Source organism: Ursus americanus, chromosome 16 (assembly GCF_024610735.1).
Source record: "Ursus americanus isolate L20-20 chromosome 16, mUrsAme1.1.p, whole genome shotgun sequence".
NCBI lineage: Eukaryota > Metazoa > Chordata > Mammalia > Carnivora > Ursidae > Ursus > Ursus americanus.
The window spans coordinates 13,228,672-13,253,025 of record NC_142142.1 but is presented as its reverse complement, the minus strand read 5'-3'; the positions used below and the strand labels follow the sequence as shown (position 1 = coordinate 13,253,025).

The following is a 24,354-nucleotide window of genomic DNA, read 5'->3' as shown; positions in this document are numbered from 1 at the left end:
GCCTTTGGCCATGGACTGGGACAGTTGAGCCGCTGTCTGTGTTTTATGCAAAGGCACCATGGTTTGGTAGACAGAATTCAGGCTTTGGATTAATAAGGACAGCTTCATAGTTCTGCAAACCTCAGCTTCTTTATCTAGAAAGTGGGACTGATAAGAATACTGCCCTCTGGGGGTTGTGAGCAGTAGAGCAGTCAAGGCTGTGCAAGTACACACAGTAGACGCTCACAGCAGCAGCTATCGTTATCAGTTAGGTAAACAGGCCGTGAGGAGGTTGACTCCTGGCGGGGGGTGTGGAGCAAGGGCTAGGTTGCCCTTCTCTGCTGGCCTCCTGATAAGCATTGGACAATAGTGGTCCAGTCCCTCTCACTGCTTCGGTGCCCTGGCCTGCAGCCAGCAGCCTGAAAGGCCAAGGGTAGGAGGGACACTCACCAGCCCAGGAGGCTGCTTCTGCTGCTGGCTTCTGTCCCAGGCTCCAAATGTCTCCATTAAAGTGCTGCCTGAGGACCGCCGCACAAAACAAATGAGCCTGCTATTCCTGCCTTCTCCCTGGTCCAAGGCTGTCCGCTCTGCCTGTTTGGGTTCCCATGCTCTCTTCTCTCCCCTCGCATTAAGGGGCATCCCTGCCGGCACAGCATGGCAATCTTCATTAGGTACCACTCACATTCCTGGGGCCCATCCTCACTGCAAATGAGGTTTTGGCCCCTATGTCGTCGCAGCAGACCTCGTGGCCTCTGGGGGAAAGGTGTGACGGGAATGGAGGGAAGAGGGAGGAAGATGAGGAGAGGTAGGACTGGAGAGACAGTGTGGGTCAAATTCTGAAGGGGCTTGCTGGACCCTGTGTGGGCTTTATCCTAAGATCTGTTTCTCCTCTATAAATCTAATGATAATAATACCTATTGTTCCAAGTTAGTTGAAGGGAATAAATAAAAGATTTATCTTAATTCCCTTGTCTGTAAAGTGGGGATAAAAACAGTACAGTGGGGCATGAGGCTCAGCTGAATTTAAACATGCAGAGGGCTCAGAATAGTGCCAGGCGCATAGTAAGTGCTCAATGTTAATGGTAGTTTGTAATAACCCCCAGGTGGTTTTTAATTGGGTTCACTCCCTTTACTCAAAGTTCACCTCCTCTCCCTCCCCAGGCCATCACTGACCACTTAGACTAAAATTTCACCATTGCCCGCACATACCCAGGCCATAGGCCCCTTCCTGGCTTTATGTGTTCTCAGATTTATCACCACCTCGGTAAACTGTGTCTTACTTTTCCTGTCTGTTTCATTTACTACGTACCATTATATGGTGTTAGTGTTTCTCAACTTTTAGCGTCCATTGAAATCTCCCGGAGTTGGTGAAATGAGATTGCTGGGGCCCACCCAGGTGTTCGTGATTCAGCAAGCCCGGGGCAGGGCCCGAGAATTTTCACTTCTAACAAATTCCCAGGTGGTGTTGAAGCTGCCGGTCCGGCTCGCACTCAAACACACCACCCCGAAAGTATCAAAGAAACAGTGCGAAGTGGGTGATGTCAGAGACTAGTTTTGTTTTGTCTTGTTTATTGTGTCTCTCTTTTTGAATGTAAGTTTCACGGGCAGGGATTTTGTCCGTTTTGTTCGTGGATGTGTCCCTAGCGCGGAAAGTGGTAGGAGCTCAGTAAGTACCCTTCGAGTAGCCAGCCATCTCCGACCGCATGGACGCGCACGATCCTCAGCGCCCGGTGCCGCCCGGCGGCTCCCGCGTGGCCCTGGGCCCCCGTGTGGCCCTGGGCCCCCGCCGTGGCGGTGGCCGTGGCGTGGCCGTGGCTCGGCGCCCCGCTGACCGCGCGTGTTTGTGCCCTAGATCACCCGGGCGGCCTGCAGAACCACCCGCGGCTCCGGACGCCGCCGCCGCCGCTCTCGCACGCCCACACCCCCAACCAGCACCACGCGGCCTCCATCAACTCCCTGAACAGGGGCAACTTCACTCCGAGGAGCAACCCCAGCCCGGCCCCCACGGACCACTCGCTGTCGGGAGAACCCCCCGCCGGCGGCGCCCAGGAGCCGGCCCACGCCCAGGACAACTGGCTGCTCAACAGCAACATCCCCCTGGAGACCAGGTGCGGGGCTGGGGGGTGCGCGGGCGGGGCTGAGCCGCACGGGTGGCCGGCGCCCTTTCGGGGTCCCTGACCTCCCTGGCAGGGGAGGCTGGGGTCGGGGCGCTGCTCAGAGAGGCGGCTCTCTGGCCAGCAGGGAGAAGGGGAGCAGGGCGGCTGCGGGAGGGGTGTGGGGCAGGAAGAGCGGGCACTTGCGAATCCAGCAGCCGCGAGGTCCAGGGTGGGCCTGCCGCTGTGGACGAAGGTATGAGCCGAAGGTATGAGCCGTCTGTGCCGTTTCCTGGTCTGTGCAGTGGGGTGCTGCTGGCTGGAGGGGCTGCTGTGATGTGGTTGAGAGCTGAGTGTGTAAAGGGGGCAGAGAGCAGGCCCTTGGTCAGCGTCTGATGGCCGTCCGCACCTCCGCCTTTCCCTACTGTGATCTGGTCACCCTATGCCTGGCCTGGGGCCTGCCTGGCCTGTGGTGGTGCTCCAGGAAGGTCCCCTCTCCTCCCTCTCCCTCTCCCTCCCCCAGATTTATCCCTTTATACCCCAAACCCTGTAATCCCTAACACTGATACATCATCAACTAACTTTTGGTTGCAAGAGCTTCGTACTTGAGATACGATGTCATTCTCACAGCGTCACGAAGGAGGCGGTATTGTGATTTGTGATCCCATTTGGGAGTTTTGGAGGCTGAGAATCAGGGTCAGTGAAGAGCTCCGGTCACAGGGACAGTGGATGTGTGGCTACTGTGTGAACCCAGGTTGCGAGACTCGTGCACAGTGCTATTTCCTACACCACAACCACCTTCTCCAGGTCTCCCCTGGCCCGGACCCCTCCACCTCTGCCTTCCTCCAGCTTCACAGAGTGCCTCCCCCAGGGGATTCGGTCAGGATCTGGGTCATTTCCCTAGCCATTCTTCTTCCCTCTGGTGAGCCACTGTTTTCCCAAAATGGAAATGAGTTGTTTTCTCTTTTAAATGACTATAAAGTCATACAAGCTCACTGGAGAAAATGCAGAAAGCTATAAAGACGAGGAGTAGATTCACCCATAATCCCACCACTCTGAGAGAAGAACTGTTGACTTCAGGGGACATAGCCTTTCCCTACATTCTCTAATGATGAAGTGTCCCAGGTTGGCACAGTTAGAGCCTCCTCGCCTTCTACCCTATCTCCCGAAGTTGTGGGGAAACCTAGATTTTATCTACTCGAACTCCCGTTCTTGATCTGTGAAGAGGACAAAAGTCATGCCACATTTAAAGACGTGAACTCAATCTGTGCATGGAAAGTGTACCCATCTGACTCAATCTGGCACATCCCTGTGATGGTTGCACATTGGGCAGGTGGGATCCAGTGAAAGAAAATCAACATCCTTTTGTGCCGTTTTACATTTTACTCCTGTGGAATCATTTTTCCAAAAGCAAATTTCTCAGAGATACAGTCCAGCTTGGCCCACCCCCAGTCGCTCAATACTGTTTCTGTTGACATCCTTTCAACTCGGGTTCGAGTTGTCCTTCTGTGCCTGCTTTGCTGTCCTCAGTGAGGGAGTTGTGTAACTGTGTGTCACCCCACCCTGGGTAGCGTAATCAGATCTCTGTTATTTCCAGGGGGTTTATTGAATGACTGCACATGGCTGAGAGAAGCCAGGGAATAATCGATGGTTCTGATTCTCTGCATGGAACCCAGTAGCCACTCCCTCTGCTTGGATGTTCATTTTTCTCACTTAGGAGCAAAGTAGGTGGTTCTCCGGCTTTTTCAAGGGAAAGAAAACTAGAGGCCGAGCAGCAGGGCATTCTCCTGATGGCTAGGGTGACATTCCAGGGTGGTCCCAGCCGACCTCTCTTGCTTCCTCAGCCAGCCGACGCCTGCCTTTCTGACCCTCTGTCCTCCCACATCCATTGCACGGACCCCAGGGAGCTTTGTTTTCTTTGTCCTTATACTTTATCACTCAAGTAATAACTGTTTTATAAAACACTTAGGAAAAAAGAAAAGAAAATCCCTTCTGTCTCCCACCAAATGGTAGCCATTGTTAACATTCTGGCGTATATGTGCTCATCTGTACTCTTGTATAGAGGTCTACGCAGATATAATATACATCGTGTTCAGTATGGGTACGTGTATAGGAGTATACGTTTATGCGTAGCTGTCAGTCTTCCCCCAGATGCCCATCCCTCTCATGCCCCTGTGCCTTTGCACGTGCTTTCGTACAGCTCTCTGCCAGAGCTGCACTCCTCCTCACTTCCGGGTCTCGCAAAGCCCTACCTATTCTTGAAGACCCAGATGAAATGTTGAAGGTGGGCCTTCTCTGTGACCCCAGAGTTCTATGCATCCAAAGATGGTTTAAAACTGGGAGAGGTACCTGGTACAGTGGATAACACAATCAGCATTCTGGACCTTAATACTGACCTTTACTGGTTGATGGCGCAGGAGGTTTAAGAGAGATAGGTGTCGCCCCTGGCAGATGGATTCACAGGTAATTTTGACCAGCATAGCCAACGATGTAAGGAAGAGCCCAGATTTTAGAGTCAGGGGACCTGGATTCTTGTCTTGGTGTTAGTACTTGGCCAGCAAGTTTATTTATGGCCCTGAACCTTGATTTCCCTGTGTAAAGTGGGAGAAGTATTTATGCCTCTCGGACTGGAAGTAAATGAAATATCATGTAAGAAACATAAAACATAGTGCCTGGCATGAAAAGACATACCATAAAAATGATTTCCCCCCTTTTTTTTTTTCATATATATCCGCTTCCCATATCAACCCTGTGAAGAAAAAAGTCATGAGCTCCTACTCACCAGAGGAGTCGAGAAGAAATAGTAGGTCTACCTTTGCTCTACTTCAGAGAAGGAAGTTTGGCGCTGATGTTCTGAGGACATAAGTGATGGTCCTTTCACTGAAGCTAGTTGTTCATATCACAGGTTTTAGGGTCGGACACATCCTGTGCTCCCCCCCCCATTGTTCCCTAGATGTGGACCTAGACCTTATATTTGTTCATCTGTAAAAGGGAGAAAAGATTAGTAATTTCCTGTTCTGATGATCTATTGCTGCGGACGGACACCTGTCCGACTTGGTGGCTTAGAACACCACTGGTTGGTTACACTCGACAGCACGAGGCAGGAGCTCCAGAAGAGCTAGCTGGGCCGGTCTCCCCATAGTGTCAGTGGGGCTCAGCCGTGTGAGCTGTTAGCCCGGCAGTCTGAAGGAGCCAGGGTGGCGCTGCTCACATGCCAGAGCCTTGGAGGACACGGCTGGGTAGCTGGGCTCAGTGGACCCTCACCCTCTGCTGTGGTCGCAGGGCCTCTTCCCCCAGTCTTCCCAGCAGGGAGAGGACTTCATACTCAGTGGCCTGGAGCTCCATGGCCCTGAGACACAGCTGCTGATCCTCTTAAAGGCTTGGCCTGCAATGGCATAGCGTCACTCCGCCATTGTTCTCTCGGCCGAAGCAGTCCTAGGCCAGCCAGCTTCAAGGAGAAGGACGACAGACCCCATGTCTCAAAGGGAGGGGCGCCCAAGGATTTTCAGCCGCTTCTAATGCACCATAGCGCCTCCCGAGGCTCTTGTAGCGATTATATACAATACTGCTGGAAACGTCTCGGCACACAGTAAGTGCTTACTATGTAGTGCTTGTCATTCAGTAAGTAGTCACTGAGTGCCTACTGTGTGCCCAGCAAGGCATACGCTTAAGAGCACAGAGTCTAGCAGTGGGACAAATGCTGTGACAGATACACACAGCGAATTGGTTTTAATTGCCTCTGGATTTTCAGCGGGCATCACGGTGCCACATGATGGGTGCTGGGAAAATACTAACGCTGCTTAAATGAATGAATGACGGGAGAAATGAGTGAAAAGCTGCACGTAACTTGAGTGAGCCAAAGGGAAGACTTCCCAGCGGGCCTGGTGCCGTGGGACTGACAGCAAGCGGGAGTGCCCAGGCAGAGCTAGGAAGAAGGAAGGGCGCGAGGGTGGCACAGCTTCAGCGAACGCCTAGAAGCCCAGGGCCTGGTTGAGGCGGTGGCCGGTGCCAGCTATTCCCAAGGCCCTGAGAATGGGGAGCCCCCTGATTGCCAGAGAAACAGTCACAGGCCCTTCTCTAATTGTCAAACCGAGTCTGTGTGGAGAGTCAAAAAGAAAGAGCTGGGCAAATAGCGTACCAGCTGGCAGAATAGCCAGAAGGGGGTTAGATTCCGTGCTGGAGGAAAAGAACTGCAGGCGGGAGGACAGGCGGGAGGGAGGATTTGCTTAACCCCCTGCCTCTGGCCCTCTCCAAGGGTAACTGAGTCCCCCGGGGGAAAGCGGGCCTCCCTGTGCTTCCTAGGGCTGGGGTCACATGTCACTTTGAGGCCTGCAGGTGCATCTGTGGTCCATGTGGGTGGGATCCATGTGTTCAGGGTCTACTAAACCCTGGTCCGCTTCTTCACACTCTGCAGCATCAAATGCTTAATTGATTTCATAGGGATTGTCTGATGAATAACCTGTCAGGCTCCTGTCAGATGAAGGGGAAGCCAGAGCGCAAGGCTGCCAGACCCCTGCCCTAGCTCATCTTATCCCAGGCCTGATTTGGGAGCCTGAGGCCTGTTTTGTGGTCATGCTCAACTGGGGAGTAGCTCTGCCCACACCTGGGGGATGGGAGGCCATCCTGGTGGTCTCCAACCCAGGCTTGGTACAGTCCCCAGAATAGCGCACGGTGCCTTCTAGTGGGCCAGGCCAAGTCCTGAGCATTGCAGGAAACTGGGATGGACAGTCGTCCCCGTCGTCCAGTGACTCAGTCCCAGGCATGCAGAAAGCACAGCCACTGTGCTAGAAGAAGCTCCTGGTTCTGTAAGGGAGGCAGAGCCGTAAATGGATGAGTGAAGATGGCACTCTGGATAATGCTGTGACTTGTGGGGTGAAGGGGTGCTCTGAGCAGAGAGGAGGGTGTGGCTCCCTCTGCATGGGGCATGAAGGAACAATCACACCAAGCATTCATGGGGCCCCTAAGGGGGCTCCTTAGCGGGAAGCTCCTCAGAGACTGAGCACCCAGGGTTTTTACTGGGGCTGGTCACACAGGCACCTCCTGCCGGGCAAAGGCCCAAAGTCCAAATTCACAGAAGGCAAGCAGGTGTTCAGCATAAGCCATATTGTTTGTACACACAGTTTAGTCCTGAGTCAGCTCCTCCTCAGTTAATGGTGAGAACCCTCCCGAAAACCTCTGTTCCCAGATACCAGCCAAGGGCCAACTTTACAAGCAGGCCCTTCAAAGGATGCGGTCAGGACTGCTGTGGTAACTGTTCTGCCCAGGTGGGAAGATAGCATCATCCCCACGTTAGAGGTGAAGAATCTGAAGACGGGGAAGTGAAGTAACTTGCCTCTGGAACCGCAGCCAGCAAGTGTCATACCCAGGCCAGCTGGCTCCAGAGCCCTTGCACCTAGCCACGCTCCGGGGCTACCTTCCCGATTATTCAGACATGCATTGGCAGGAGTCTGCAGGGGAGAAAGGAGATCTGGGATGGGGGGCAGCTGTTCAAGGCACGGAGCTGAGTGAGCTTAGTGTCTTGGAGAGATGGCTCAGAGTTGGGGGACGTGGGAGGGCAGGGGGCCTCATGGAGATGCATGTAAATGAGGGTCAGCCACGAAGGGCCTTGAGTTATAGGAAGACGAGGTTGTACTTCTCCCCATGGGCCTGGGGCTCGAGGGAGACAGGAGGGGGGACCAGTAGTTAATATCTTTTGAATAGGAGAGTAACATTATGGGCTTGGCCTTTTAGAAGGATCACTGTGACCCAGTTCATTTTTTTGTTTCTTTGTTCATGCATTTGTTCAAATGCTAGCTCTAGAACTAAGTCTTTCTGTGGTCTCGGCCAAATCTCTGACCCCCTGCACACCTTGCGGCTGTCAGCTACAGAATGTGGGCACAATGCCTGCCTGTCCTGCTCTAATGGGTGGCTTTGTGGGTGAAGCATGGTCCAGGACAGCAGGCTGATAGAAGATGAGCTGGTGAACAGGGCAGTCTGAAGAACAGGGCACTGCAACTTCCCAGCCACTTCCTTCCCAAAAGCCACTTGCTCTGTCCTTGGAAGGCGAGCTGTGCCTGCCCTGGGCTAGAACTGGAAGCCCCTGCTTCGGGCAGCTCGGGGCCTTGCCCCAGGCCTCCCCTGAGGCTTAGACGGGAGCTGGGCCCCTCCCCACTCTAACTGGCCTACTGTGCTGAGCAGTATTGTGCTTAGCTGTGCCCCCTCTCTGGGGACTCTGCCTCTCTCTCCTGAGAGCAGCTGGAGGCAGTGAGGTCTGAGAGATGTGCTTTTGAATCCCTCCTCTACGTTTTGGTTGCTGTATGATCATGGTCAGTCACTCAGCCTATCTGGGCCACAGTTTCCATATCTGTTAAAATGAGATAACAGCACCCACCCATGTGAGGGTCACCTGACTCGAGCGTCCATCCCCAAGTTCCCAGCTGAGCTGGAGACCGTGTAGGACTGTGACTTAAGGGGGCTTCGGCAGCATGGGTCCCCATTAGGATATCCTCGTAGCTTTTGTTTTTCAGAAGAACTGGAACCCCCAGAGTTGGGAGCAGGCAATGGACAGGAAATTTAGGGGGTGGCCTTGGACTGGGAGTCTGGACACCTGGGTTTTAGTTTCAGCTCTGCCGCTAACTTGCTGTGTACATGGGAGCAGGACCCCTATCTCCCTGGGCCTCAATTTCCTCATCAATCACATGAGGACTAACTCAGAACTGAGTTTCAAACGTACAGAACGAGGTGTGTGAAGGCAGTCGTAGCGTCTGAACTGGCAGTATTTTCAGCAAGTGCAGCGTCCCCCCAGATTCCCAGGTTAGCCTGCACGTGGAGCTCTTTCAGGGAACTCATGCAGTCTGTCGCTGCAGAAACCCTCTGTCGTACTGCACCACCTCTTCCCTTGTCCTAACAGGTGTGTCCTTTCAGGAGAGAATGTTCTGCTCTCTCTAAATCATAGAAGTAAAAATAAAAAACCACTCTTGATCTCGACACTGGAAAAATCCCACTATTAACATTGTGATTTTGACCCTTTATGCCTTTTTTTCTCTGAATATGTTTGTTTCTGATGGGTTTTAAGGTTCACAAGTGACTGTCTGAGAGCACAGTCCTAGCCTAGTGATGCAGGCCAGATTCCCAGGCGTACTTGGGAGTGTGCCATGCAGCCAGCTTCGGGGCCCAGGGACGAGCTCCCGTTGCCTCCAGGCCCTCTGAGCAGGGGTTATTAGGACCTGCTCAGGCTGGGCAATATGGACTGTGGAAAGACTGGAAATTCCCTCCTGAACTACAGGAAATGGGGGAAATAATAATAAAACACCTGTGCTTGCCTCAATTAAACACCAACTGTATGCCTGTGATATGCTTCCCTTTGTATACCCATCATTCACAGCATTCAGGAAATATTTATTGAGTGCCTACTCCTGTGTACCAGGCACTCTTCTAGACTCTGGGCACATGGGCAGAGAACAAGGCGGGTAAGAGTTCTACCCTTATGGGATTGAAAGTGCAATAGGGAAAAAAGTGTGTGTGTGTGTGTGTGTGTGTGTGTGTGTGTGTGTGTGTGTCTAGTCCTACATGGAACACTAAAGCAGTGCAAGGGGCCAGGGATAATTTAGGAAGAGCAGGGTGGGAGCTATTACAGTTAGCCAGGAGAAGGGAAGGAACGGCCCATGTAGATATTTGGGGGAAGGCAATTCAGGCAAATGACAACAAAGGCTTTAGCTGGTTGGAGTAACAGCGCGGAGGCCAGTGTATATATAGCCCAGAAAATGAGGCCGGAGAGGTAGCAGGGGGCCAGAGCTTGTATGTCCGGGTAAAGACCATGGTTTTATTCTTACGGAACCATTGGAAGGTTGTGAGCAGAGAAGTAGCACGATCCAAATTATGTTGTAGCTTCCGTAAGAGATGATCATCCCAGTTTATGAATGCTAGGAGACGCAGACTCACCTGCCCAATGGCCGGGGGCAGAACTGAGGCCACTCTGAAGGGCTTCCACACCCCGCCAGTCCCCCTCACACACTGTGGGAGGCCCTAGGGCCATGAACACCCCCAGAACAGCCTGGGCACCAGGCAGCTCAGAACTCTCTGGAAGGGGAAGTCCCCACAACCACAGCAGGACTCAGTGGTTCCGGCTGCGAAACAGTACTGCCCTGTGCTCTCACCGTCCCCGAGGATGCTCGTGAAATGACACATTGGGGAAGTATTTACAGCTCCTCCTCATTTCCATCTGTAAGGCTGGTGGGGGGACAAACCCGCAGGCTGGGCAGGGACACAGAGTCATGAGACCCAGGGTCCTGAGTTCTGGGGTCAGACAGACCGGGTTCTACTCCGCCTCCACCGCTTTGCTTACTCTGTGATAGCACCTTTGGAAAGTTACTTCTCTGAGCTGTGCTTTGCCAGCCTACAAAGCAAAGGTGATAGCGCTGACTCTGCAATGTCGTTGTGGGGAGTAACGTTGACATTAAAGAATGCAGTGTTCTAGAACAGTGAGTAAGATACGGTGGACGTAGTGTAGACTAGCATTAGTACTTCCATAATATTTCTTAGTACTCACGCTGCATAAATCAGTAAATTAGTACTAATGTATATCAATTAGCATTAGTAATTTTTGTTTAGCCCTTATAAATTCTTCCAGCCTCACTCCGTTGGTCCTACATCCACGTTGTGGACTTAGTATCGTCATCCCCATTTTACAGATGAAGGAAGTGTAAAATTGGAAGAGGTTGCAGTTTTTACACAAAGTCACACAGCAGGAAAGAAGCAGGAAAGGGACTTGAGTTTGGGTTCTCTGGTTCCCAAGACCTGGGCAAAGTCGCAGGAAGGTCCCTCGCAGGGCTGGACTCAAAAGTTAGCCGTCTGCAGTGAGCCTTCCTTGAGGTGGGCACGGCAGGCTGAAGCCACCACCAGCTTGTTTAACATGGTGCCCTACACGGTTTTCGAGTGAGGGGGCAGCAGTCCTTGAAAATGCCAGAAAACAGGATCCAGCACACCCAAGTGTGAATGATGCCACTTAGCAGGCAGGGCTGAGACCAGAAAGGGCACGTGTGCATCTCCTCATTCTGCGTTAGAAATAGTAATGTCACAAAATGCTGCACTGCCCTTGGGGTACTTGGGGGGACCGAAGCCCGCCCCCCATCTTCTGAGGGGTGCCATCCTCACCACTCAGCCATCACGGAGGTCCCTCCTCTGCAAAAGGACTTTGACCCTCTGAATATCATCAGCGTCCACCTGGAGGCTTGTGAGAAATGCAGATTCTCAGTCCCCCCCACCACCACCTCCTGACTCCGAATCTCTGGGGGTGGGCCTCCACAAAGCACAGCTCTCCAGATGATTCTGATGCCTACTCGAACTTGAGAACTGCTTGAGAAGAAAATGACCCGAAACGCTTGTCTTTTCTTTTTTTCCCTTTGGACTCGCCAAGTATCTTCAGCTTTGTTTAAACAGGTGTACACCGTCTCGAGTAGAGACAGCATAGGCTTTGGAATCAGATAAACCTGAGTTCAGATTCCTGCATTCAGCCTCGCTAGCTGGTGACCTTGGCAAATCCTGTCACCCCTCCACATCTTGGTCTCCTCGTCTGTAAAATGGGGACGTGCCTTCCTTGCATAGCCTGGTTTGAAGATTTGAAATGAATGGATGTAACATGCCTAGCTCAGTGCCTGAGACATGATCAGTCTTGATCAGGGAGAGCTGTCATTGGGTGGCCAAACCGCCAGACATTCAGGTTCGTATAGAGAATGCTCCCTCTGGTGCTCTGTGCCAGGCAGATCCCTTGCACATGTGGCTTGCACACAGACCCATCGCCTGGCAGCCGTGTCCCGCTGATATCACGCACAGCTGTGCCAGACAGCGACTTTGTGTGTTTCTGTACTATCCCCCTTCATCGATGCATGACTCATTGCTTCATTCATGTCTCCATGTGTGTGTAGAAACCTAGGCAAGCAGCCATTCCTAGGGACATTGCAGGACAACCTCATTGAGATGGACATTCTCAGCGCCTCCCGCCATGATGGGGCTTACAGTGACGGGTAGGTGACATCCCCATGGTCCTCCTCTCTGTGTGTGCTCTCCCTCTGGCTCCTGCACCAGCATGCTGACCCTGAGACCTTTCCCTGGGATCTCCTGCGGGAGGTGATGATGCCATGGTGCATGCCCATCCCCAAGTCCATGTTCAACTTGCAAGAGTTTATCCTTGGAATCCCCCATCTTCCGCATATTAACAGCAGCATTGTTAATATGCAGCTCCCAGCATCTCATTGGCTGCCTCTGCCATTCTGAAAGCCATCTCGTAGCAATTTTTATGCAGCAACAGACCCTATATCCTATGTATTGTAGCCCTGAGTATCTGTTCTGTGGTCTGAGGCATCTTGTACCCTGCAGGGTGCAAGATTGCTCTAAGATTTCAGGGAGAAGCAATGCAACCAGTGCACCCCGTTTCCAGGGCTATGTACAAATTTTCTTGTGGCCATGGTTAAAGGCAAGCTGTGGAGGATTTCCTGACACCGAGTTTGGCCACAACCATGCGCTTTGACCATGCCACGCTGCCTTGAAGACTGTAGCTAGGCTGTAGGATGCATTTGCCCATCTCTCCTCCCACACAGCTTTTCCCCAGGGTTTGGAAGGCAGCGTCTGGCTGCTGAAAGCATTTGCTGCCATTTGCTGAAAGCAACTAGGGGACTCAACCATGACAACTTAAAGGTGGTTTCTTGGTTCCCACCCCCTAAACACCCTTCAAATAGAATGGTATTTCATGCCTCCACCAAGGTACACTGGTGGAGTATGGGAGGGAGAAGAAAAATTTAGGTTCCATTATCTCCAGGGCACAGAACATGATTTTAGATACTTTCCAAGTTACTACCAATAATTTTAGAGAACAACTCATATAATACCCAAGAAACAGCATCTCAGCCCCATCCCTTCCCAGGAAAGGGATCTCCACACCCAGCCTCCTGTGGGGTTGGCAATGCCTCCTGCTTTGACCCGGGGGGGGTTTTCCCATGCGTAGGGCTGTCCCATCTGTGTTCCGTGGAAGCGTGTGTTCGTGTGCCCTGTTGTGTGGTCTGGTACATGATTCTCCTCCTTTCTGTCCCTCCCGTCTTCTCCGTGGAGACTCTCTCCAGGGTCCTCTGCATGCTTCTGCTGCCTCTGTCCTCCAGGTCGCTCTGGGGCCCGGCGAGTCGGCAGTCCCTGACGCCCTCTGCCTTCTCTCCATCCACAGGCACTTTCTCTTCAAGCCGGGAGGCACCTCGCCGCTCTTCTGCACCACGTCGCCAGGGTACCCTCTGACGTCCAGCACGGTGTACTCACCCCCGCCCCGGCCCCTGCCCCGCAGCACCTTCGCCCGGCCGGCCTTCAACCTCAAGAAGCCCTCCAAGTACTGTAACTGGAAGTGTGCGGCCCTGAGCGCCATTGTCATCTCAGCCACCCTGGTCATCCTGCTGGCATACTTCGTGGGTAAGCGCCTCCCTCGCCCCGGCTTCCCTTAGTTCCCCTTCGCCCAGGGCGCAGCGATGGACACACCTGTGCACGCTGCAGGCACCTTGTGGGCGTGACAGGCACACTGAGGTGCTGGCCTCCACCCCCTAACCTGTCGCAGTCAGCTCTCTGGGACCCTCTTCTCCTCTCTGCACTAGCCCAGGAAGGAAGCTCAGCAGCTGCTCCGTCACGTGTCGGATGCCTAGCATGAGGCATACTGCTCACTGACTGGCCTTTGAGCAGGTGACCTAGGACATGAGTGTCGAAGATGGGAGTTACCACAAATGACCTGTTGGAGAGGCTGGCAGGCCTCTCCCTGGTGCCATGAAGCTGCAGGAAGGACACGGGGTCCCCTGGGGTTGGGTTGGACTCTGCTGACCTCAGCCAGGAAGGCATGTCTGAAGGTGAGGGTCTGGCAAGGCGGTCTGAGGGGACTGTGGGCACCGAGGTGCAGAGTGGAACCCTGGTGAGGAGCCCAGGGAAATCCCAGCTGAGGAGCCCCAGGTCCCAGTGAGCACTGCGAGCTGGCTGCGGGGCACACGGAGACCCCCGGCAGCTCTGACTGGCCCTCCTGCCTGCCCCCAGGCCACCTCCATGATGGAGGAAACTTTGCTGGCCCCTGCTTTGCTGCCACAGGAGGCCACCCACTGGGTGCTCTTTTGGTGTAGTTCCCCACACAGCCTGGTCTCCTGCTTCATTCCAACCCCTGTCTTTGGTCTGCTCCCAGGGAAGACGGTCATCTGAAGAGATCTGCAGGCATTGTGTAGAGTCTGCTGCCTGTTAGTAAAGACATCCGAAGCAGTTGGCTTAACCCTCCATCCTTTCCAGCCTTCAGATTCTATCATTCTGAGGTTTAAGGCAGGTCAAGCCAGCTTGAGGAGGCCTTGAACCCCTGCTAAGGAATTCTGAGATAATTCCATAAGCAAGGGGGACTTTCCAGTGAAGCCCCAGCAACCAGAAACTGAAGTAACTGGCACAGGCCAGAGGAAGACAGAGTGCCGTCCACTGTGGAAAGGGACTCTGTCATAGGCAGAGTCATTGCGAATGAAAAAGGGCACTGTGGTTGTACACACTGTCACTGGAAATGATGAGGGAAACGTGGGCCCTCGCTTGATCAGGAGAAGGGATTTGAGCATGGAAGGAGCATCCAGGATTCTTGAATTTTACAGAGATAAGTAATCAGGAAGATGATAGTCCCTCAAACAGGGAGGTCTCCTTGTATATCTGGAGCTATAATAAGCCCTCTTTAATACACCAGGTCTCTCTTCCCCTCGTGAAGATTGATGTAGAGAATTTCATGACTCCAAGGCCAAGTTGGCATACGTTTCTTCTGTTCTATGTGATTGGTTCGTTGTTGCTGCCTAGAAAGCTGTGTTAAGAAGGATCCTGAGGCTGTAGTCAGGCTCAGTGGGAAAGGGTCTCTGTGTTTGCTTAGTAATGTCTGTCATGTCACCAGCATGGAGAACACTGATGACATACCAGGCATTTGCCATTCCTGCTGTGGGTCAGTGGGCAAAAGGAATAGCCAAACTGGAAGAGGCCAGAGGCCACCCAGGCCCAGTGAGCAGTAACCGGGTTACAGGTGAGGGCTGTGGACGTCCCAGCACCATCACCCAGCATAAATGTTTCTTCCTGGCACCCGTGATGTGTCCCTGCTAACCACTAGCACAGCTCTTGTCTTTGACCGAATTATGTTTCCTAAATGAGTAGACTTCCTGGAACAAGCAGTGTCACTGTCCATCAAGAGTCAAGTCGTTGGCTGCATAAAGACATCAGTTTGCATTGAAGCCTTCGGTTTCTAATGCGTAGCCTGGTTCGGGAAGAAAGAATAAATCGTTGTATGATTACATAAACTCTCTTCTGTTTTACATCCCATGGGCTTCTTCCTCTCCCATGTAATAAGAATATGGGGTTAGTCTTCATCCAAGTTTAGATAGGATCTACAGGAGGTAGTGAGCTCCCTGTCATAGGAAGGGTACAAATAGAGCTCAGTGACCACATAGCAAGGATAAGATTCAAGCGCTGACTGGGAGTTTTCACTGGATGGCCTTTAATTTTCCTTCCAACACTGACAGCGTTTGAATCCATGATTCTGTGAATTTTGTTTCTCATTCAGCAAACCATATGGGGTACCTGTTTGGGCCAGGCCCTGTGCTAAATGTGAGGGCTAAAGATATGGTCCCTGCCCTTGAGTTGTCCGTAGCTTCCAAGAGGAGACAGCTATGTCATCAGTGAATTGAGGCAGCTCAGGGGTTCTGGGAATACCCAACGCTGGGAGCACCACGGGAGGCTCCCTGGGAAGGGTGATGATGAAGCAGTCAGAGTTAACCGGCAGTAAACATGCAGAGAGCAGATCTCGAACAGAGGGAAGCTTCAGACTTGAGCTCGGACAGTGTGCTGATAAGGTCATTGTCTGGGTTGTAAGCATTTGAAGGGTGTTGGAGCTAATGCAGGAGAGTTTGGTCAGATCGAAAAGATCACCTTGGAGGCCAAGTTACAAGCCTTCCTGGATGGGCAATGGGGAGCCATTGAAGGATTTTAAGCAGTGGCAGGATGTAGTCAGACTTTTATTTTAGAAAGATGAGTGTAGAGGAAGGAAGGATAGGCCCTATCGCAATAAATGGGTCAGGAGAAGCCGAGGGCCTCAGCTGAGACAGTGGCAATGTAGGTAGAGAGGAGGGGTAGGTCGATTTAGGGGAATTTGTGTCTCCTGTTACAAGTGGTCAGTCTACTGATAGTGTGTCCTTGCCCAGAATAAACACATCCTTCTGATGAAACCCTCTCTCTGCAGAAACATTGAGACTGGACCATAGATTGCATATCCAAGGACCAGGTCAGACAGGCAAGACTGGGGTGTTCCCTTTGTTCCCTGGAGACACCCAGCCTCTGACCACCCTGGATTCCATTCCCAGCTCTGCCACCTGGCCGCTGTTCACCCTTGGGCAGCTCACTTCTCTTTCTGAGCCTTGATTTCCTGATCTGGAAAATAGGCATGACTCATTATGTCGGGAGGATGCGTGTGAGGCTGGAGTAAGCCGATGCAGGTGAACGCATTGCAGGTGCAAGGCCCAGGCCTACCTTTCAAGGGCTGGGGTGGCAGTCTTGGTGCTTGGTCTCCCCCAGCTGCTGGGGGCAAGGGATGAGCGTCTTGTTGCTTGGCCGTAATCACAGACTGTGATGACTAACTCGTAAGGAACTATCAATTATTAAAAATCAAATTAATTGTCTCAGCCCAGCACAAATATCCTTAACAAAGACTTTTCCAGCAGACCAACTGATCTAATCAACAGGCGCAAGCACAGATATTTAATTAGATTTTTGATGAAAAATTGTGTTTAATTTCAAGTATAATCAATTATTAATTACTGTAATGAGTGAGTCTGACTGGGTTTACTAATTAACTCATTTAAAAATTATGAATAACCTTTTCATTTGTAATTATTTTCTACATCCTATCATGCTGCAGATAAGAATCGTATCACTTCACCAGCACCGGGGGAGGCGAAAACAGGGCGGGAAAGAATTGTTCTTTCTCTGCTATCTGCTCGGGGCTGCCATAACTGGAGGGAACCCTGACAGATCCATTTGACATTTGGTTTTTAGTTTGAAAGTTTCCCTTCATTTGCAGAGACATGTGCAGTTACTTTCATAGGAAAATAGAGAAATCGCAGCCAGCGCCTACCACCCACAAGGGCTGCAGGGCCTGGGGCTAGGCCTCCTGGCCCTCCTCCCCCCTGGGAGTATTACTTGGCTGCTGTAGTTTGGAGGTGGGGGGTAATCTAGGGAGGACCCTTAAGAATCCCAGGGCATCCCACCAGAGACAAGAGGTGTATTTTTGTCTCCAAAGAACACCTGTTCAGAGAGGTAGCTGTTGACCACGAGTGCCTTGCTTTACTCGCCTGTTCTCCCTGTGAAAGTCTTCGAGTATTTGAATACTCTGCCATTTTTTTTTTCTGAAGATAAGAAATCTGTTTGCAGAACAAAATAGGGAGAGCGCGATATGGGGGGAAAATTAGTTAAAAGTTCAAACCGTGAAGCTTGCACAGCCATGGCAATAATGCTTTATTTCATAGCAGTTAGTTGTTTTTAAAACATTTTCACCACAAAAGGCAGTGTAGTGTAGTGTAATGAAGATAATAGGGGCCACTTTTGTCGTTAATAATCAGAGCCCTTAGCTCTGATTGTGCACTGCCCACACACGCCCCTGTTCTGAGCACTTTGCCTGTGTTTTCTCATTGAAATCTCCCAAGGATCCTATGAATTACTCTCCCCAATTTACAGATGAGGACAGTGAGACCCAGTGAGCTGGAGTAAGTCACCACCCTCACCTGATAAATGGCAGGACTGTGGTCTCCCCAGCCCCGGGCACTCAAGGCTCTGGGGCTGATGCTTTAAAATTTTTTTCTCTTTCGAGTTCACAGTCTTAAACTTCACGTGCTAACTTTCCCAGTTGGTATTTTGAGTTCTTGCTGGGTGCCTGGTATTGGTCCAAGCCCATAATGTCATCTCCCTGAACACGCACAACAATTCTGTGAGCTAGGTTTTATTTTCTGCATTTTCTAGAAGAGGAAACTAAAGCTCACAGAAGTTAACAACAGGCCAGGCCCCAAACCAGTAAAGGACCTAGGATTTTCAAGGCCATGCTCTCAGCCACACTAATGTAGCTTCACGGCTTGAACAGATGATGTAGCCTGAAAAGGTCCTGCTCAGGCCCAGCCCCATCCCTTGATGACAGTGTAAACTTGGGCTAGTAGCTTAACTTCTCTGAATCTCAGTTTCCACTCAGGTTCCTGTAGTGGCTGTGGCTGGAATGACTACCCCATTTTACACAGGAGGGATTTGTAGCAGCGTGGTTGACAGCATGGGCTCTGAACTTAGGCCACCTGCTTTCACATCTCAGCTCTGCTGCTTATACGTGCCTTGTGACTTCAGGCTAGTCTATTTAACCTCTGCCAGCCTCAGTTTACCCATCTGTAAAATGAGGGTAGTAATAGTGGCTACTTCACAGGGTTGTTGCAAAATTCCAGTAAGATCATTTGCATAGGGGCACCTGGGTGGCTCAGTCTGTTAAGCGTCCAGCTCTTGGTTTTGGCCCAGGTCTGATCTCAGGGTCATGAGATCAAGCCTCTATGAATTACTCTCCCCGATTTACAGATAAGAACACTGAGACCCAGTGAGCTGGAGTAAGTCACCACCCTCCCCTGGTAAATGGCAGGACTGTGAGATCAAGTATCAATAAAAATTAGATACTATCATTATTATAATGGATAGTATTATTAGTACTATTAGCATCACATGTAGAAGAGGATTTGTAAGTCTCGACTGAGAACTTGGACCAGCCTTGCCTTGGTGCGGTGCCTGCAGGCTTCCAGGCCTGTGTTCATCTCAAGGGCAGCTGACAGAACCAGGGGGACCTGTCAGAAAACATTTGTAGGGATGTCTTGCTGTTCCGGGGAAGCAGCAGCATGAAGAATCTTTACCAAAAAGTGCCTCACGTCATTTCTTTAACTAGGACAAAAGTTGATTTTTGCTTCCCTGACAGTTGCCTCTATGCGGCTAAAACTGACAGGCTCCCTGGCGTTCTGGATCTCTGCACGAAAAGCAGACACCAAGCGCCGTGGAAGAGCTGCGGATTCACATTTCGAGGGTTCCCCAAGCACCTGTCTTGCCGGATAGGCCTTTGGAATAGGAGACGAAAAAGGCTTGCTAATGATACAAAGAGCAGGCCTCACTTTCCACTGAAATGGAGACCTGAGATTACCCTGGGACGGTATCTCTTCCCTCCTGGGTCCAGGCCCACCCTGCAGGGAAGGGGTGCCGTTCACTGATTTCTCTGAGGCCGCAGGCTGTTCTGATGGGAAGAGAGGACTGGACTCAGCCAAAAGCTCCGCCGCTCATCAGCTCTGTAGCCCTTCGGAGACTTGGCTTCCTCGTCCGCACTACGGGGGGGTAATAGTGCTTCCGCCGTGAGGCTGTGGCGCAGATTAAGTGAGTTGGCGTGGAAGGCACGCAGGGCACGCGACGTAGGAGGGGTCCCTTGCTGCTGGCCTCGGAAGACTTGCTGGCCTTCCTTGGACCGCAGTCCTCTCAACCCAGGATGTGGCGGGCGTCGATGATGCCCTCAGGTCCCTCGCAGGCTATAGGTGGCGGCCTGGAGGAACCTGAAGCGGGACGTGCAGGCTGAAGTTGCAGCCGTGCACGGCGCAGCCTCCGCATAACTACCACGACAAGCTCAACAGTCACGAGGATTCTTTTTTTCTTTTTTCTTTTAGATTTTATTTATTTATGTGACAGAGAGACAGCCAGTGAGAGAGGGAACACAAGCAGGGGGAGGGGGAGAGGAAGAAGCAGGCTCCCAGCAGAGGAGCCCGATGCAGGGCTCGATCCCAGAACTCTGGGATCATGCCCTGAGCCAAAGGCAGACGCTTAACGACTAAGCCACTCAGGCGCCCCATGAGGATTCTTTTTTTTAAGTAATTCGCATTTTCACCTCCACCAGCCACTGACTTTGGATTGAAGGAAAAAACCCCGAGCCCTTGGTTGAAGTGGGGATAGTTCTCGAGAGAACGTTGCTAAGCGGCATTGCTGCCTTACCTAAGGTGACTCTCCGAGAGCGCTGCTCCCTGGAACATCGCCGTTCTTGGTCTGGAAGAGCCGGGGTCATCCCGTGCTTGAGCTTTTCTGGGCAGTGGTGATGGAGGCAGGCCGGAGCACTGCGTGTGACTTGCGTGGACCCGTGCGGCCTCCACCCTCTTGCAAGATGGTAAAATCGGCCAAGAGTCTTCTGGGCAGAAGCACGACACAGGCGAAAGCACGATGGTAGAAATGTGCATCGTGTGTCCAGGGGCTCAGCTACGGGTGAAAGGGACACGAAACGAGGTGAACAAAGATGAGCACTAGAAGCCGGGGTGACTGTACCCCCTGCATCCCTCAGTTCCCCGCGTCTGGTGCAGTGCGTGCGTTATCAGCTTCCCAGGTGCCGTCTGCTTCAGAAGCACACGCCTGTTGCGCTTTGGGCCTGAGTGTGATTAGTGAGCAATAGGGCTCATTTTCTCTCCTTTCTCTTCGACTTCCCATCAGTCCTTTTGGATAGAAGCCATAGATTTAGCTTTATAGCCCAAAGAATGGGAAATGGAGATGATTGAACTTGATCTTTTAGGGGGAGGAAAAAGTGATAAAGATACAGGATCCCGTATTAAAGCTTTTCTCTCCAAGATTGATTCCTTCGTGCTGCTCGGTGGGAATTGCTAATAGCAAGATAGGTACAGATTGTTCTCTTTATAACAGACCCCAGACAAATATCCTCCAACCCCCCAAAAGGAGGACGTCGGGAGCCCGGCATGGCTGCCTGCCGTTGTCCGAGCTGCCACCGTGCAGAGGAGGGGGCTGACTTGCTCCGTGGCGCTGCCGAGGCCAGAACCAGCCCTCAGGGTGAAGCCGAGGGGAAGGCCGGTTTGGGCTCTGTGGGAGAAGGCTTTGCTAACGAGACAGCTTCCTACATGGGGTGGGGGCTGCTGGTTCCTGGAGTGGGAGGAACAAGGGCAGGCGCCCAGACTCTACAGCCCAACGGACCTTGTCTGTATTGACCTTCTGCCGTTACCTTGCTGGGCCACGTGGGCAAGGACTCGCCCTGCTCAAGATGACTTTCCCCGTGTGTAAAATAGGAATAAACAAGCGAACAGAAGACTAGCCGACATGATGAAGGCGTTCAACACGTTTCCGCTCAGCGTGGAAAGAACTTTTCCAGCTTTGCAGACCTCACTCTCTTCCCTCCCCCCAATCTCCTCCCACTGGTGGAACAGCCAGCAGCCAGACCCCAACGAAGCCCATTGATCCAGGCCATGTGGCCCAGCCCGCCGGGCACAGAGCAGGGCGGAGGAGGAGAGCGGGACTGAAGGCAAGCAGATAACATCAGTCTCCCCACGTTTCCAATTTCGGCTCCTGCGCAGTGTTCAGGGCTCTGGCTCTACTCCTAGGAGCCCAAGACTAGGACTGAGACCCAAACCTCACTCAGCCATGCCTCCCTTCCCTTTATACGCACTCAGCCACCAGGCCCTGCCTGCTTGTGTTCAAAACCAGATTTACTGAGATAGAATTTACACACAGAAAATTCACACTTTTGAGGTGTCCCATCTATGCATTCTGACAGATGCATAGATTTGCGTGACCACCCCCAGAGTCAAAACACAGACCATTTCCCGCACCCCAGAAAGTTCCCTTGCGTCCCTTTATGCTCAACCCTGTCCTGGTTCTCAGCCTCTGGCAAACACTCAGCTGTTCCCTGTTGGGTAGTTTTAGGTACTGTTTTTCAGAGGTGTAGTACAGAGGTGATTTACTTGCTGGATTCAGAATCAAACTCTAAGATATTAAAGGGATGAGGAAACTAAGATAGAATCCAGAATTCAAGATAGTAGGGCAAACCGCGGAAACATTCTAGGGTCTCCTGTGTGTTGTTCTTGATCTCCTCGAAGGATAGCGGCGAAAGGCCTCCATGCAGCCAGAAGCGATGCACGGGTTTATGTTCTTCTGCCGTTTTTATGGACCGTTTTTTTCAGCACATGTTTTTAAGTATTGACACAGTCCTCGTTCTCGTCAAGTTGAAGAGCTCCATCATATTTGTGCCATCACTGTATCACCGTATTCCTGCTGTTACCAACTGTTCACTAGCTTAAACAGTGCTCCTGTGAACATCTTTGTGTCTCCTCTTCTGTTTGTTCTTCTTTCAATTATTTTGTTCCAAAAGCAGGGTTTCTGGGTCACGAGGGCTGCACAGTTTAAAGCTCTTGTTACGCACTTCTAGGGGCCCCTCAGGAGGGTAGTTTCTGTGCAGTCCCGCCAGTGTGGGGCTTTGTGCCTGAACTTGGGGCAGCTGGTTCAGCGGGGGGGGGGGGGGGGGGGAGGGGACAAGGGAGGTAATAAGTGATTCTGAGATGCAGAGAAGCTACAAGGGTCTTCATGCCTGGAGGGATTTCCACCCCCTTTCTTTCCGTCAGTTCCTTTGGAAGAGCTGAGCTCACACATTCCTTCCTCAGCGAAGCTCCCGACCCCCTCCCACTGAGCCAGGATCCCAGTTAATATGCTCCGGGAGCGTTCATAATGCTGACCACAACCGCAGCTGGCCGTTGTGCTGTGGATCGGTTTGTGCCTGTCCCCACCATCAGACTGTAAGCTTCATGGGGGCAGAAGCTACTTCCGTCTCACTCACTGCTACAGACACGGTTTCTTGCGCAGGGTCAGTATGACGTAGCATGTGTTCAGCAAAAAGTCCGTTGAAGGAGAGAAAGTGAGGGGAAGGTGTCTGGGCCAGAACCTAACCACTGTCGCAAGCCATGGAGTGGAAGGAAAGAAAAAGATGAGCATAGAGGCATATGATCACACGGGGAACAGTGAGGGAAGGCCTAGAGGCAGGGAGATCTTGTGAGAGTGAAAAATGGCTTCTGGAAGCTGAGCGGGGAGCACAGGAGTCCGTGTGGGGCGCACTTCCGGCCCTGGCCCTCGGCTGTTCCTGGTTCCCTCTGAGCCTCTGCTTCCTCCCTGGGAATGTTGACGGGAGGCTGTTGGAGGGATGCTGTTTGCCAGTCAGGCACCTGATTCTTCCTGGTCAATGAAATCTTCTTCCCTTCCCCCGGCAAACAAGATGTGTTGGATTTTAGGGCCAAGCCGTCCCGAGTTTGGAAACGCTGTCTCAGAAAAGAGTGGAGTTGACTCATATCCTATTTCATAACAACAGCAGCTCCTGCAGAGACAGCACACGCTCCCTGGGCGCTCTTGGCCCTGGCGCGGTGGCGGTTTCAGGGTCCCTGGAGAGGCAGCGTGGCCATGCTCGATCAGGAAGTAGCCCCCACCCTGCATCCAGGGTGCTCCATCCACACCTTCACCCCGGGAGTGTCAGTTTTACAGATTTGTAGCGTCCTTGGAAAGGGTTTGTCCCCCACATCCTCGTCTTGATTCGACTAATTAATGTGAAAAAGCAGAATTTAATTTAACTTAGGTGCAGAGAGAAAGCGGGAAGGGTCTCCCTGATGGCTGTTCTTGCACAGCCCTGAATACAGAGCTTGTGGAGAGGAGGGGGTACGGTCAGGGCTGTGCTTAGGGCTGCGGGCCCAGGACCCCGGTGGGGAAGCAGAGCAGCAGCTCTTCACTTCAGGGCAAAGGGAGGGGGGCAGGAGAAGAGGAGAGGTGGCTGTAAGAAGCACAGTATTTTTTCTTCCTCCTATCAGCAAAACAACAAAGTCACAGCTAAACAGCTTTCGTCCTTTAGAGACAGCAATACCATTAGTAGCAAGAGCCCAGACTCCGGACAGAGTGAGGCCTGCGTTCCAGCCATGGCCCACACAAGTTTTTCATCCCTCTGAGTCTTGATTTTTCTCCTTGGTAACAAGTCCATTAATATCTAAGCGGTGTTTTGAGCTGTTGGTGAGAAGACATCTGCAAAGGGTCTAGGCTATGGGTGACCCATAGTGGGTGTTCAGTTAATGCCATTCTCACCGTTCTGGGCAGCAAGAGCGCCCAGAGGTTTCAAACCCTCTCAGATTCAGCCGCCAGGGGCCATCCCCGGATGCAGGGATTCCAGGTAATCTGAGATGAAGAAGAAGGCGCTTCCCCGAGCGCAGGTTTGAAACCGCAGAGAGTGTTCACAGAGCCTGGCTGCCAGGTTGTGTCCCGGGCTGCGAGGGACAGACAAAGCCAGATACACTGGCATCACTGCCTTGAGTCTTCCTCAGTTTCGTGGAAAGCCAGATTTGTAAGGAGCTGATGGCAGTCCTAGACAGACGATAAAAGCGTGTTACTGGAGTTTGAGCCTTGTCCCTGTGGGAGCCCGAAGGAAAGAGCAA

The 24,354-nt window shown here is 52.1% G+C and overlaps 1 protein-coding gene across 4 annotated transcripts in view; it reads left to right on the top strand.

The window, feature by feature from the left end:
* Nucleotides 1–24,354, top strand: part of TENM4 (teneurin transmembrane protein 4) — a 718,843-nt gene that overhangs the window by 487,419 nt on the left and 207,070 nt on the right. For all 4 annotated transcript variants that reach the window (XM_087868192.1, XM_087868189.1, XM_087868191.1 and 1 more), the window contains 3 exons: nucleotides 1,831–2,086; nucleotides 11,974–12,072; nucleotides 13,263–13,498. In XM_087868192.1, the coding sequence (XP_087724318.1) occupies nucleotides 1,831–2,086; nucleotides 11,974–12,072; nucleotides 13,263–13,498 (591 nt within the window). The remainder of the gene's footprint in view (nucleotides 1–1,830; nucleotides 2,087–11,973; nucleotides 12,073–13,262; nucleotides 13,499–24,354) is intronic.